General features: G+C 54.1%; 7 protein-coding genes across 7 annotated transcripts, besides 7 other annotated features; 6 read left to right on the forward strand and 1 right to left on the reverse strand.

Moving 5' to 3' along the window:
* On the forward strand, positions 1 to 572 carry Tc00.1047053511057.10 (surface protease GP63, putative; the record flags this gene model as incomplete). Its single annotated transcript, XM_802348.1, has 1 exon — positions 1 to 572. A coding segment is annotated over one exon (572 nt), but the record flags the coding sequence as incomplete, so codon positions are not given.
* Positions 1 to 2,523: a sequence feature (heterozygous, Esmeraldo-like haplotype).
* Positions 1,151 to 1,813, forward strand: Tc00.1047053511057.15 (uncharacterized protein; the record flags this gene model as incomplete). Its single annotated transcript, XM_802354.1, has 1 exon — positions 1,151 to 1,813. The coding sequence occupies one exon, from the start codon at positions 1,151 to 1,153 to the stop codon at positions 1,811 to 1,813; it is 663 nt and encodes a 220-aa protein (XP_807447.1).
* Positions 2,228 to 2,893, forward strand: Tc00.1047053511057.20 (mucin TcMUCII, putative; the record flags this gene model as incomplete). The annotated part of the gene is made up of 1 exon (XM_802349.1): positions 2,228 to 2,893. The coding sequence occupies one exon, from the start codon at positions 2,228 to 2,230 to the stop codon at positions 2,891 to 2,893; it is 666 nt and encodes a 221-aa protein (XP_807442.1).
* Positions 2,524 to 3,433: a sequence feature (areas merged during assembly that could not be assigned to a particular haplotype. This can correspond to areas where the two haplotypes were merged or to regions with more than two copies in the genome that were merged during assembly.).
* On the forward strand, positions 3,321 to 4,472 carry Tc00.1047053511057.30 (mucin-associated surface protein (MASP), putative; the record flags this gene model as incomplete). Its single annotated transcript, XM_802350.1, has 1 exon — positions 3,321 to 4,472. One exon carries the CDS (start codon positions 3,321 to 3,323, stop codon positions 4,470 to 4,472), a length of 1,152 nt encoding a protein of 383 aa, XP_807443.1.
* Positions 3,434 to 3,481: a sequence feature (heterozygous, Esmeraldo-like haplotype).
* Positions 3,482 to 11,657: a sequence feature (areas not merged during assembly with more than two copies in the genome that could not be assigned to a particular haplotype).
* On the forward strand, positions 5,759 to 8,092 carry Tc00.1047053511057.40 (trans-sialidase, putative; the record flags this gene model as incomplete). Its single annotated transcript, XM_802351.1, has 1 exon — positions 5,759 to 8,092. One exon carries the CDS (start codon positions 5,759 to 5,761, stop codon positions 8,090 to 8,092), a length of 2,334 nt encoding a protein of 777 aa, XP_807444.1.
* Positions 8,181 to 8,298: a sequence feature (T-rich).
* Positions 8,642 to 8,678: a sequence feature (T-rich).
* On the forward strand, positions 10,520 to 11,101 carry Tc00.1047053511057.50 (uncharacterized protein; the record flags this gene model as incomplete). Its single annotated transcript, XM_802352.1, has 1 exon — positions 10,520 to 11,101. One exon carries the CDS (start codon positions 10,520 to 10,522, stop codon positions 11,099 to 11,101), a length of 582 nt encoding a protein of 193 aa, XP_807445.1.
* Positions 11,658 to 13,022: a sequence feature (areas merged during assembly that could not be assigned to a particular haplotype. This can correspond to areas where the two haplotypes were merged or to regions with more than two copies in the genome that were merged during assembly.).
* Positions 12,024 to 13,022, reverse strand: Tc00.1047053511057.60 (mucin-associated surface protein (MASP), putative; the record flags this gene model as incomplete). Its single annotated transcript, XM_802353.1, has 1 exon — positions 12,024 to 13,022. A coding segment is annotated over one exon (999 nt), but the record flags the coding sequence as incomplete, so codon positions are not given.

The raw sequence follows: 13,022 nt of genomic DNA on the forward strand, positions 1-13,022 counted from the left end.
TCTTGTCATTCCGAGTGCGTTGGTGGGTGGACATGGTGACGAGCAAGAGGAGGAAGCAGAAGAGTCTGCGGTTGCTTCAGGGTCGCCTTCTCCGGAGGATACTCGTCCACAGTTGTCTCCTGTGGCGTCTGGTGCCTCCATTGAAAAGGAGCCTCCCGGTGCTTCGGCTGCGGGTGTCGCTGGTGGTGGCCTTCATGCCGGTCCGAGGGGTGATCCGGGGGTGCGGACCGAAAGTGAGGACAACACTCAGCGGCGAGGGAGGAGATATGGCAGTGGAAGCGACGGAGCCAACAGAGCCTCCGGCCCGACGCTTTTTTTTTTCGCCATCACCCGGCGAGGACGTTGCAGGAGCGGAGGGCGACCCGCGGGCGGATTGCCCAGCGGTGGTTCCCAGTGCTTCCGCGCCTGCCACTCCGATTCCGTCCGTCAACGGCGTCGATTTTCAGGCGATACCCGATGCGTTGGTACAGCAGGCCGACAGTGATGGCGGTGTGGCAGATGCTACTGCTGGCCTCATTCCCTTTGTGTTTCTTGTTGTGGTCGCTGCGGCGGTAGTGGTGGTGCCTCTTTGAGCGGCCGCGGCGGCTGGGCGCAATCAAACTGCGGCAGGGCGACAGTATTTACTTGGCAGATTGACCCCGCACTCAAGATGTGCAAAACCGTAGCAATAACACTATAATACACTCACCGCATTCCCCGTTTCCTTTGCTTGCGGGTGATGGGCAAAATGACCGGTCTTTTATTGCATTGTTTGTTATTCTGGGAAAAGGTGTTTTTGTTTTATTGCTAGGAGGGTTTAGCTTCCGTGAAAACTGTGTGTGAACGAAGTAACATGGAAAGAAAAGACATTTCCCAGCACCACATGTATACACTCCTTTTTTGATGCGATTGGGACGAGGGGAAACCACCGTGCTCTAATCATGAGTAAAAAGTAAAGGAAATGTTCTCCAATGGAGGCGGGGTCGTGCCAGTAGCTGTTTCTCTGAAGGACAGGAACGGCTGCCTCTGCCTCCGTAATTGGTGCATGCGGCTTTATCTTTTACACTTTTGCTTGTTTTTGTGACTTTGCTTTTTTTTTTTTTTGTGTGTGTGTGCGTCATTGCGAGAATGTGGACCTCAAATAATTTCTGTGCTTCGGCTTTTAATCTGCATGCGCCCTTTTTTTTTTTGCATTCCCGATTTTTTGCATCACTTTTTGATTGGCTGTGTGTATTTCGGGTGCTTTGCTGCACTGTGGGTAGTGTGTCTTAATTCCTTCTGTCCCTGCTGTTCTGATTGTGAAAACACGCTGTGGGTCAGGGTGCATGGCTCCGTGGTTGCGGCACTATTTGTTGTGTTTGCGTTGGGGCAGCCCCGACAAGACTGCCAACGTGTGGCTCTTGGGTGTCTCGTTGGGCTCATTTTCGTCTCCTGCGCGATGGACTCCCGTCTTCGGCGCACCCTTTCGTGCAGTGGCGTCAGCGCAAAAAGGTGGCAGTTTTGTTGTTGTTGCAGCTTCAGCTGTTCGGTTTTTCCCTCTGGTATTGTGAGGTGCAGGTGTCGGAGGTGGCGGCAATGTGCCGAAGATAAGGAAGGAGGAGGATGGTGCGTGCGTACGTGCGTGCGGGAGGGCCCTGCGGTGTTGGGGCGGTGCGCACTGTTTGCGGGCTTGATGCGCCCCTTTGGTGCATGGCGTGTCTTGGTGTGTCCCTCTTGCCGTGTGTGGTGCCAGCCGGCTCTTCACGATTGTGGCAATGGCGTGTTGACAGCTGTGTTTGGGTTGGCGTTGGCGGTCCCACCCTCTGGGGCTACGAGGGCGTATGCGTCACAATGAGCGACACCAATCGCGCACGACGCCTGGTCTGCAAGCAAGTGACGCACCGATTGCCGACGCGGCGCGGCCCTCTTGCCTTTTTCGTCCCTCTGGTAGCCTACAGTCTGATGTCTAGCCGTAGTGGTCTCCTCTTTTCTCACTCCTTTTCTGTGTGACCGCATGCACTGACCACAACAATTGTACAATATAATTCTTAAAGAGTGCAGGGCTGTGCGTGTGTGTGTGCCTGCTGCCGTGGATTGGAGTGTGTGTCGTGCGTGGTGTGCGGCGTACGGTGCATGCCTGGCCGCTGCCCTCTCCTCATGTGGTGTGCCCTCTGTGTGTGTCTGCCGCACCTCTCTTCTCCCCTGTTGCTCTCCATGTCCCTCACTGTGCAGATCAGCTCCACACCACTGAACGACCACACTCACGATTATGATGTGCCGTCTGCTGTGCGCCCTGTTGGTGCTCGCCCTGTGCTGCTGCCTGTCCGTGTGCGCGGTAGACACTGCCCCGACTGAACCTCAAATTGAGGGAAAAGGCGCCAGCCTGCCGTCCACTACATCTGAGACTAAGCCTAAGACTCAAGATGCTGCCGAAGCAACTCAATTGCGCTCTCCAGAAGAAGACACTATTCTGGATCCGGAGAATCAAGTTGATGCGAGGGGAAAGGACACCAGTCCGCCGTCCGCTGCAGCAGAGGGAGCACTTCGAAGTAACGGTGAGTCAGGTTCACGGAGCCAGGAGTCCGGTGCGGCGCAGGGAAACACCGCCAGTTCATTACCCCCTGCACCAGCCACTGAGCCTAGCAAGAAAACTGAGACGGATCCGGGGGATAAAGATAATTCTGAAAAGATTGTGACGCCTGAGGATACCTTCGAGACGACGACGACCACTACAACAAAAGCACCAGCCACGACCACGACCACTGCGCCAGAGGCACCAAGTAATATGACCAGGAATACAGTGGCGCCAACTACGACGACCACCCGCGCACCGTCACGTCTTCGCGAAATCGACGGCAGCCTCAGCAGCTCTGCGTGGGTGTGTGCCCCGCTGCTGCTCGCCGTATCCACGCTGGCGTACACCACCCTTTGCTGAAGAGGTGTATGCGGGCTGTGCGTGCCAGCATTCAACCACGGGGATTTGTGCGCGTCTACTGTGGTGCGATGTATAAAGTATGAGTAATTATGATGATCTTTTTTTGCTTTATTTGCTTCAGCTGCCGTACTGTGTGCTCCGCGTTTTTCCCACAACCGCCACGTTGAACGCATTCCGGACATAATCATATGCATGCGCAGCGGAGCCTTGGGTTTGTTTTTTTGTTTTTTATAACTTCTGATTTGCGGGGCGGTGTGTTTTTGCAATTGCACTGATTCCATCTTCTCTATAGTGTGTGCAAGCTGCTGGCGTTTGTTGCTGTGCGGTGGCTGGGTGTGGTGTAGCGGTGGTTTTTCTTTTGTTGCTTCGGCTCTGCGTTGACGTGTTGTTAGTTTGTGCTGAAGGCTACACGTAACTGACAGGAGTGATGATGGCGATGATGATGACTGGCCGTGTGCTGCTGGTGTGTGCCCTCTGCGTGCTGTGGTGCGGTGCGGTTTTTGGACGCGCGATGGACGATTACTGCAGTGAGGGTGGAGGGAACGGTTTGAGGCACACGAGTAATGGTGGAGATGACGGCGTGTCTCTAAAGGCGGACTGCGAGGTGTTATCCACTCGAATGGCATTAATAAAGGCGGTTGAAGCTGCGGATGAACAAGAAATGGGTGTTACAGGCCCATCTCACGATACCGGGGAACCACTGCAGAATGATACGAAGGGCAGTGCAGCGCCTGGTCCAGGAGGAGGTATTGTCGCAGGTCAGCCAGAAGCATCACCGCCGAAGCCCAAAGGATCAGGTACAGAAGGACAGCAGGGAAAACCAGAAGGGTTGGATCCAAATGGAGGAAAGGAAGTAGATAAGAGGGATCACACGGACGGTAAAACAACCGAGCCCCAACACCAAAGCGTTGATCAATCATCTTCTTCCTCTTCTTCATCTGGCAGCCCTGGCACTCAGAGCGGTGAAGAACACAACTTGGAGAATAATTCCAAGAGTAATGAACCCTCCGATGATTCACCGGAAGATGACGAAAGTGATCCTCTTAGCCAATCCGACAGTCGTGAAGAGAAGGCGGAAGAAGAACCAAAAAAAACAGGAGACAAAAAAAACTTAAGTCATGAGGCACCAACAGAGACACGTGGAAGTCCAGCCAACGACGCAGGAATACAAACGGCAACACCATCGCCACCACCAGCAACAATGAATGGACCGTCCAGCACTGAGGATTTACCACCCGTGCAAGCGCCACAACGCGTCCAAGACGACAATGCAGAATCAAGGCCACCATCACACACGGCAAACGGTGATGCCGCCAATAATGAAGCTGACAATAGCACTGAAGAGCGCATGCCCAACAATGATCCAGCAGCTGATGGTGCAGGGACAGCAGAAGAAAAACAAAATGAAAGTAAAGAAGCCAATCCAAAAGAAAAACCAGTCGAAGCCACAGCCATGAAAAATGACACGGCGACGACTGGCGACAGTGACGGCAGCACCGCGGCCTTCCACACCACCTCCCCTCTTTTGCTTCTTCTTGTTGTTGCGTGTACGGCTGCTGCTGCTGTGGTGGCCGCGTGAGAGTGAGGGAGAGAGAGCCGTGCACCGCCCGCACACACACTCGTCTTTCCCTCACTCTCTCTGTGTGTGTCCCCTTGCATGGACTCTCGCCCTCACCTCATCCCACGAAGCACGCACATAATGTGCCCATTGTATATATTGCATGCACACCCATGCAGGCCCGTTGGTGCTCTCTTTTGCACGACACGCACCGCTGCCGTCCTGCCTGGCTGCATGGGCGGAGCACCGTAACTGTTTCTGTTTTGTTTTCATTGCATTGAGTGGGCGACCTCTCTCTCTCTCCCTGTGTGTGTGTTTTGCTTTACGGGAGCAATGAGAGTGTGTGCGCTGGTCGTCCCACGCTTCGGCTTTTTGTTTTGTTTTTCATTGTTTTGTGGTTGAGAGCACCCATTCCGCGGGCTGCGTGTTTGTATGTGATGATATGAGTAATTTGCGTGTGTGCTATCTGCCTCTCTCTGCCGTTGCTTTCTTCTGACTCTCTTGTACCGTATTGATGCTCTTTAATTATATACGCTGACAAGCACACAACCACATATACACCATTTCGCTCACATTGTGGAGCGGTGTAAACGCTGAGAACGCACACATGCAAAAGATTTTGGCTGCGGCGGCCCTCGCGAGGAGGGAGGATGTGAGCCCTTCATATGCCTTCACGACGTGCTGCTGGTGTGATGTTGGCGGCGTGCAATCAGTGAGTGTTGTTGAGGCTGCCTTGGGCGAGTGTGGATTGATTCCCTCTTAGCAGCTGCACGTGCCGAAGTGTCTCTCTTGCTGTGAACTTGCCGACGGGGTATTCTTTGCCTGTGCGGGGCGATGTGCGCCTGTGGCGGTTGAGGAGCGGGTGTGCTAGAGGAGACAGCAATAAAAGGACTGGCGGCAGCGCGCGGGTGCTGCGAAGGGTCGTTGTGCTCTTTTGCATTCCGCCGGTTGCTTTGCTGGGTATGGGTGTCGCTCGGTGCGTGCTGACGCGTGGCAGAAGCACCCGCTGTGGCTCTTACTGCTATTGGTGGCAGTCGCTGTGTGTTATCGGTGCACTGTTCTTCCTTCTCATTCAGTGCGTCTGTGTGCATGAGTTGTTGTTGTTGGGAATGACTGCGGCGGGGATGACGGTGCCGCCTACTGTAGGTGTCGGTGCTTATTCTTTCATCCCTTTTTATTAGCCTGTTTTTCCTCATTTCTTTCATTCTCTTACGAAGAAAGCAAACAAGCACTAAACGCTACTGTGAAATTGTAAGGCACTGAAAGGACCAACAGCACACACACACCGCCCACACACACATATTTATATGCTCTCACGTGTTTCTGCAGCTGTCATGGCACTCCGCACACACAACCGTCGCCGCGTGACCGGATCCAGCGGAAGGAGGAGGGAAGGAAGAGAGAGTGAGCCGCAGAGGCCCAACATGTCCCGGCATCTCTTCTGCTCTGCGGTGCTGCTCCTCCTCGTCGTGATGATGTGCTGCAACACTGGAAGAGCTGCGCAAGCTGATGAGCCAACGTCAGATCAGGGATCTTCACTGGGAAAACATTTTGTTTGGAGAGATAAGAAAGAAGAAGAAACAGTGAGTTTGCTCTATGCTCCCAGTCTTGTTGAGGTGAATGGTAAAGTGTTTGCCGTTGCCGAGGCGCTGTGCAAGAAGAAGAATGAAGTTGGAGGAGACTATTACTTTACTGAGATTGCCTCGGAGCTCCTTGAGTTGAGTGGTGAAAACCTAAAAATGTTGGGTGGACGTAATTTGAGGACAAAGGCACTGGAGAAATGTTCTTCCGAAGAAGGCAAATGCCCCTCTCAGTCAACGAATCGCGCTGGTTCCAAAAATTTCCACAGCGTATATGTGAGCCTGCCAACAACAGTTGTGAAGGGAAGTGATATTTACATGCTTGTTGGAACTTACATCAGGGAAAATGTCGCTGTTTGTCAGGGTGGGGCTGGCGCGGATTCATGGGGTCTTTTGCTGGTAAAGGGGAATGTCAGTGAAGAACAGGACAAAGGAATTGTTTGGGAAGATACTGACGGTCTCCCGTGCACTTCGTTTGTAGAACTTTACGAATCCTGGCCACAGCTCATTGGAAGCGGTGGATCGGGTATTAAGATGGATGACGATACGCTTGTGTTCCCGTTGGAAGCCGTGAAGGAGGACGGCACTGAAAGTGAAGAAGAGAAAAGAAAGAATAACAACGTTTCTCTGATCTTATACTCCTCCAAGGATACTAATACTTGGACGCTGTCGAAGGGGATGTCTGCCTATGGCTGCAGTGATCCCTCCGTCGTGGAGCGGGAGAAGGGAAAACTCATGATGATGACTGCGTGTGATGATGGCCGCCGCAGGGTGTACGAGTCCGGTGACAAGGGGGATTCGTGGACGGAGGCACTCGGGACACTCTCGCGCGTGTGGGGCAACAACCAAAAGCGACATGAGAAGGGCGTTAGAAGCGGGTTCATCACAGCGACGATTGACGGTGTTGAAGATAAGAGAAATGTGATGCTTGTCACTCTGCCGGTATATTCCGAGGGGGACAGTAAAAAAGACAATGGAAAGGGTGAACTCCATCTTTGGCTGACGGACAATACGCACATTGTTGATATTGGGCCGGTATCCGATGATGACGCTGCCGCCAGCTCCCTGCTGTACAAAAGTGGAACTAATAATAATAATAAGGATGAGTTGATTGCGCTGTACGAGAAGAAGAAGGACGATGGGTACAGTCAATCATCCGGTGTGGTCTCCGTGGTTCTGACTGAGCAGCTGCAGCGTGTGAAGGATGTGCTGGCGACCTGGAAGGAAGTGGACGACCGTGTCTCCAAGCTGTGCACTCCTTCAAATACTGAGAAGGATCGTCCAACTAGCACTCCCTGCAGCACTACTGATACGATCACAGCTGGGCTGGTTGGCTTTTTGTCCGGCAACTTCTCTGATGGCAAATGGAGGGACGAGTACCTCGGGGTGAACGCCACAGTAACTGGTCCTGCAAAAAAGACAGAGCCTTCCGATGGCGTGACATTTAAAGGACGTGGTGCAGGGGCGGAGTGGCCCGTTGGCAAGCAGGGGGAGAATCAGCTGTACCACTTTGCAAACTACAACTTCACTCTTCTGGCGACGGTGTCCATCGACGGTGAGCCGAAGAGTGGCAGCGTCCCTTTGATGGGTGTGCGTGCGGGCAGTGACGGAGTAACCAAACTTGTGGAGTTGTCGTACGGCAGCGGAAAGAAGTGGCGGGCGCTGTGCGGTGACAGAACAACCGCGGAGCACAGCAGCACTTGGGAGGCAGAGAAAACGTACCAAGTGGCCATTGTGTTACAGAACGGCGCCCAGGGCTCCGTGTACGTCGATGGTCAGCGTGTGTGTGAGAGTGTGCAAAGTAAATTGGAAAATACAGAATCGAAAGGGATTTCTCACTTCTACATTGGAGGGGATGGAGGCAATGCAGAGAACACAGCGGGTGACGAAGATGTGTCTGTGACCGTGTCGAACGTCCTATTGTACAACCGTCCGTTGACATTTACTGGTGGGAGTGCCGATTTGGAAGAAGCAACGGGTGATGGCGGCACTGTGCGTGGGAGCGGACTGCTGCCGTCGCTTCTTCTGTTGTTGGGACTGTGGGGGTTTGCGGCTCTGTGAGGAGTGACCGGCTGCCGCGTGGGACACTTGCGCCCTCCCGAGCACAAAAATAATATTCCCATAGGAACAAATTTATTTCATAAAATCCTTTTTTTTTTGTGAGTATTTTAATTTCTTTTTGCTGTTTGCTTCTTTTTTTACTTTTTTCATTTTTTTCTTTAATCTCTCACTCCCCCATTCCTCTTTTTTTTTTTTTTTTTGCTTTTGGGGCAATCACCATGGACGTTTTTTCTTTTCTACTTTTCCCTCTTTCAATTGTTTCTTGCTGCACTCTTCCTGTGAGGGGTGCCGTGTGTTTCCGCCCAACTGCTCCACTCGCACACCCACCGACACGCTCATGACGACGGCCCTGTGCGCCTCGCCTGCTGCACGCATGAGGAGGGGCCGCGACGAACGGCGCGCTGAGGGAGCCGTGACGTGTGGGCGTGCGACGAGGGCCTGTGGGGCGGAGCACACATTTCTTTCCCTCTTGTTTTGTTTTGTTTTCTTGCGGCCAGGGCGGGCAGACACCCGCAGCGCCACACACACAACCAGACTCTGCCGCCATGTTTTTCTTCTGTTTTGTTTTCGTTTCTTTTTTTTTTTTGTGGATGTGAGTGCGTCGCCACCGTGTGTGATTGTTGAGGTTGTTGGGGCCGTACCGCATGTACCGCTGCCATCCAGCTGTGCCTCTTGCCTTCCTGATGTGCCTCCCTGTGCTCCTTCCTTTTTTTTCCGTTTCTCCAGCACACACACATAAGTATTTGCACAGTGGTCTGCATGAATGCCATTGGCGACAGCGGGGCGTGGGCTTGCGTCCCGTGCTGAAATGATGACGCGGCTGCACTATGCCCGCCGTGTGTGAAGGTGTTGCCTGCTCTTGTGACCATTCTCACCTCTGTTTTTGCACTTCCGGTTGCGGGCGTTGCTCGTTGTGTGCTGGCGCGTGACGGACGGTGCCACGATGGCCTCCTCTGGCGATGACAGTCGCTGTGCTCTCGGCGCTCATCCACACACTCTTTATTGTCTCTCTGTGGGAGTGATTGTGGCAGGGCATTGCTGCGAGCGTGATGGGGACACGACGGCGCCACCCCTCGAGAAGGTCACACGCTCTGTTGGTTGTGGAGCGGTGAGGCGGTTTGCCTGCAGCCCGACTGACAGAACCGCACAGTCGTTTCATTGCTGTCACTCCGTCGGCATCACCCGCTGCGGTGGTGTCCGCAAGAGCCGCAGCCCCGATGAGGATGGCCTCGTAGTTATCTGGCAGCTCAGAACTTCAGGCCCTTCGCCCTTCAGGATTGCTCTTGCTGCTCGACTGGCGCAGCACCAGCCCTACATGGCTCTCCTGCATGAGTGCAGGCACCAGAGTGCCCCAGCGACGAGGCTCGTTGGCTGCACCGACATCCACCAGGCCTGCAGTGGGCGTGCCGGTGGCGTGGTCATCTTGGTGCGCCACACCTTGCCGTGCGAGCGCCTGTCGCTGCTGGCACCAACTGCGTGGAGACAACCGTCTTCCGCGTGTGCCCACCGGCCTGCTCCAGCATGTACGTGGTGAACCTCTGCAACCTCCCCACGGCAATGGCTCACGTTGCGAGCAACATTCGTCGCCCTGCTCCTGCAGAGCCCATTGCTGGCGTCCTGAATTCACATCATGAGCTGCGGGACGGTTGCTCACCATCAACGACGGCAGTAGAGGACCTCGCCGCCACCCCAAGCGGCATGGAGATTGAGCTATCCGACGACCCGGCACAGGCAACGCGGATCAGCGGCCGCAGCTTCTCGTTTCCCGACGTGACTGCGCAACGCGTACTGCGTGTCTCCCACTGGACGTCCACCCGTTTACATGGACTCGGACCACCATCTGCCATGCCACACTGCAGGGACGAAGGACGGCATCCCGCGACAGGCAGGCATGCTGCCACGACGGAAACATGTCGCCGTTGTCCTGCGTGAAGCTGACTGTGATGCTTCCACCTCGGCGTGTGGAACACCTCTGGCCACTGTGACCAAATGGTTGGAGATGCACCGAGGCACCGTACGAGCGGCGGCCGTGACAGTCCCACAGGAATCTGGACGGACGGAATGTAGCAGGCCGAGTGTGTTGCAGCGGCAGCCTGCCACGAGCTGAAATGCTCCGCAAACGGAAGGACCGCAATCATGCCCTCCACTGTGGCTTCTCCATGCTGCCAGTGGTCCGTGCGAAACAGCTTGGTGCCCTCTTGATCCAAGGCCTTTGATACCCTGAGGCATGGTGGCGCCACGTCCCTGCCCTCTGGGATCGGCTGTGCTGCGGTGCTGTTGGGACCGCGTCTGTGCTCTGCCTCCGTTGGAACCTCTTCCCGACGTGAGCACCGCCACTCCTTGCCGACAAACAAGCGGCTGATTGACGTCCTCCTGCCCACTCCTCGGCAGACCGGCACGCGCCCTGCAGATCACAAGCAACCCTTTATGTCGGTGGTGCTGCCCTCCCACACTGAAGAGGCAGGACCACCTCGACCTCCTCCGGAACCTCCACCTGGCGTGTCGACGGCACCTCCTCGTAGAATGACGAGCAGCAGATCAACGTCGCCCTCCCCAAGCTGCAGCAGCGTCTTCTCGTCCGTCCACAATATGAAGGCACACGCCCGACGCACTAACTCTGGCACTCCAATCGTTGCAGAAGGCCTCACATGTGGATTCTGCGACAGCTCCACGGTCTTCCCAACAAGTGCCTCACGCGCAGATCACTACCGAAAATGTCAAGCGTATCAACGAGCAAAAGACGGACAACGCACCTCTGCAAGCTCCAATGACAGCCGTAGCCCTTCAGCCACTCCTCTGCCGCAACCCCCACCAGCCGCTGAGCCCCGACAATCCACGGGAGGCCCTGCCGCACACGCTGTGGGAATGCCGCCGTCCTCGACAACTCAGCATCCGACTATTGGGAACACCACCTCTCGCACGACAGCATCGTTCAGAAAGAAGGAAAAACTGGCCACATCGCCACGGACAGCCCGCAGGCCATTAAAGAACAGTGGCCGCAAAGTATAACAAAACAAATACCTCCCTTTTCTCAGCATAGAAAAACGTCACCTTCACACTCTCAATTGCCCCAATGAATTCATTGCGTAATACCGCTCTGAGCTGCAATACTTCCTGGTATCATCCATGTCCCTTGTCGACACATTGATGCGGGTGGGCGCCAGTCAATTCCTCCCAATGACGGTGCATGTCTGCGACGCACCCTCAGATCCAAAAGGCACGTCCCTCACCACAGCCGGGATCGACTTCTCCCTGTGGGCACGCATCGCTTTGTCCGAGAAGCAGGAGTACGTCAGGCTGGCAGCAAAGCACCCTCCGGCACAACACATCAAAAACATCATCACAAACAGAAGCACCAGCAGCGATGTAGACAGCGGGGTGATGTGGACCAACGGACACATGCTTTACGTAAAAGAAAATACTTCATGGCTTGAAAAGAATAGGAAACACTCACAATATCTCAAAAGAAAAAAAAATACAAAAAAAGAATTTAGGCGTCCGCAGTCAACTCAGACCACCAATTCGAAAACACGGCTAATGGGTGCACTCGACCACAACACAAGTAAATAAAACAAAACAAAAAGCCGAAGCGTGGGACGACCAGCGCACACACTCTCATTGCTCCCGTAAGGCAAAACACACACACAGGGAGAGAGAGAGAGAGGTCGCCCACTCAATGCAATAAAAACAAAACAGAAACAGTTACGGTGCTCCGCCCATGCAGCCAGGCAGGACGGCAGCGGTGCGTGTCGTGCAAAAGAGAGCACCAACGGGCCTGCATGGGTGTGCATGCAATATATACAATGGGCACATTGTGTGTGTGCTTCGTGGGATGAGGTGAGGGCGAGAGTCCATGCAAGGGGACACACACAGAGAGTGAGTGAAGGACGAGTGTGTGTGCGGGCGGTGCACGGCTCTCTCTCCCTCACTCTCACGCGGCCACCACCGCAGCCGCAGCCGCACACGCAACAACAAGAAGAAGCAAAAGAGGGGAGGTGGTGTGGGAGACCGCGGTGCCGCCGTCACTGTCGACAGGCTTCGCCGTGTCACCTGTTTTCGCGTTTGTGGTTTGCGCTGTTGTGGATCCTGCACTCTGAGAGACCGTATCATATTTGTTGGCTGATGTAGCTTCACCATCGGAATTCGTTCCGGGTGGTGTGGCGCCTTCAGTGGATGGTTGGTTCGGATGATTGGTGGGCGGAGTGCCTTCTGTGCCAGCATCAGACCGCAGGGCCACGGTTGCCGCGGTACTGCTGTTGCTGTCGCCTTTCTTTGTTGCATCACCCATTTCTTCAAGTGTCGTGACTGACAATCGTGAATTTTCCTCTCCACTTGTTGAAGCGACAGCTTTCACGCCAGTTCCCTTCTTCTCTTGAATGTCTCCTACCACAGACTGTTGAGAATTCTTCGTTTCATTGCCGTTTTCGTGACGTTTCTCGTTATCAGGGCCAGCTGCAGATGTGGATGATGGAATTGCATGCGGTGAGCTGTTCGGTAATGGAGGCTGCAAAGGGCTTGACAAATCTTTTTGATTTGTATTAACTGTCAAACTGCCACTTAATGATGTTGTTATCGTTCCAACTCCATGAGTTCCATTCAATGATGGTGACTGTAAGCCCTCATTGTTACGCAACTGCGGGTCCTTTACTGAAATCAGGTGGTTTTCAGGCTTTTTTACCTCTTTACTTGTTGCATCACCCCTATTTTTTTTTCCAGCATCCTTAGCACCTTCTTCTCTTGCTTTTCCTTCCTCATCACCACCAGCACCGTCTTCGCTTCCTGCCGGAGGGTCTTTAGGAGGTGGTGAGATAACTTCTTGTTGTTGAACTTTTGGTGCTGGTGTTTCTGGGGCTGATTTTTTTGTTTCTGGCGGTTCAGAACGTGTTGAATCCTGTGAATCTCCTCCCTCCCTCTCAAGATCACCGGACAC

Source organism: Trypanosoma cruzi, genomic scaffold (genome assembly GCF_000209065.1).
Source record: "Trypanosoma cruzi strain CL Brener 1047053517039 genomic scaffold, whole genome shotgun sequence".
NCBI classification, from domain to species: Eukaryota; Euglenozoa; class Kinetoplastea; order Trypanosomatida; family Trypanosomatidae; genus Trypanosoma; species Trypanosoma cruzi.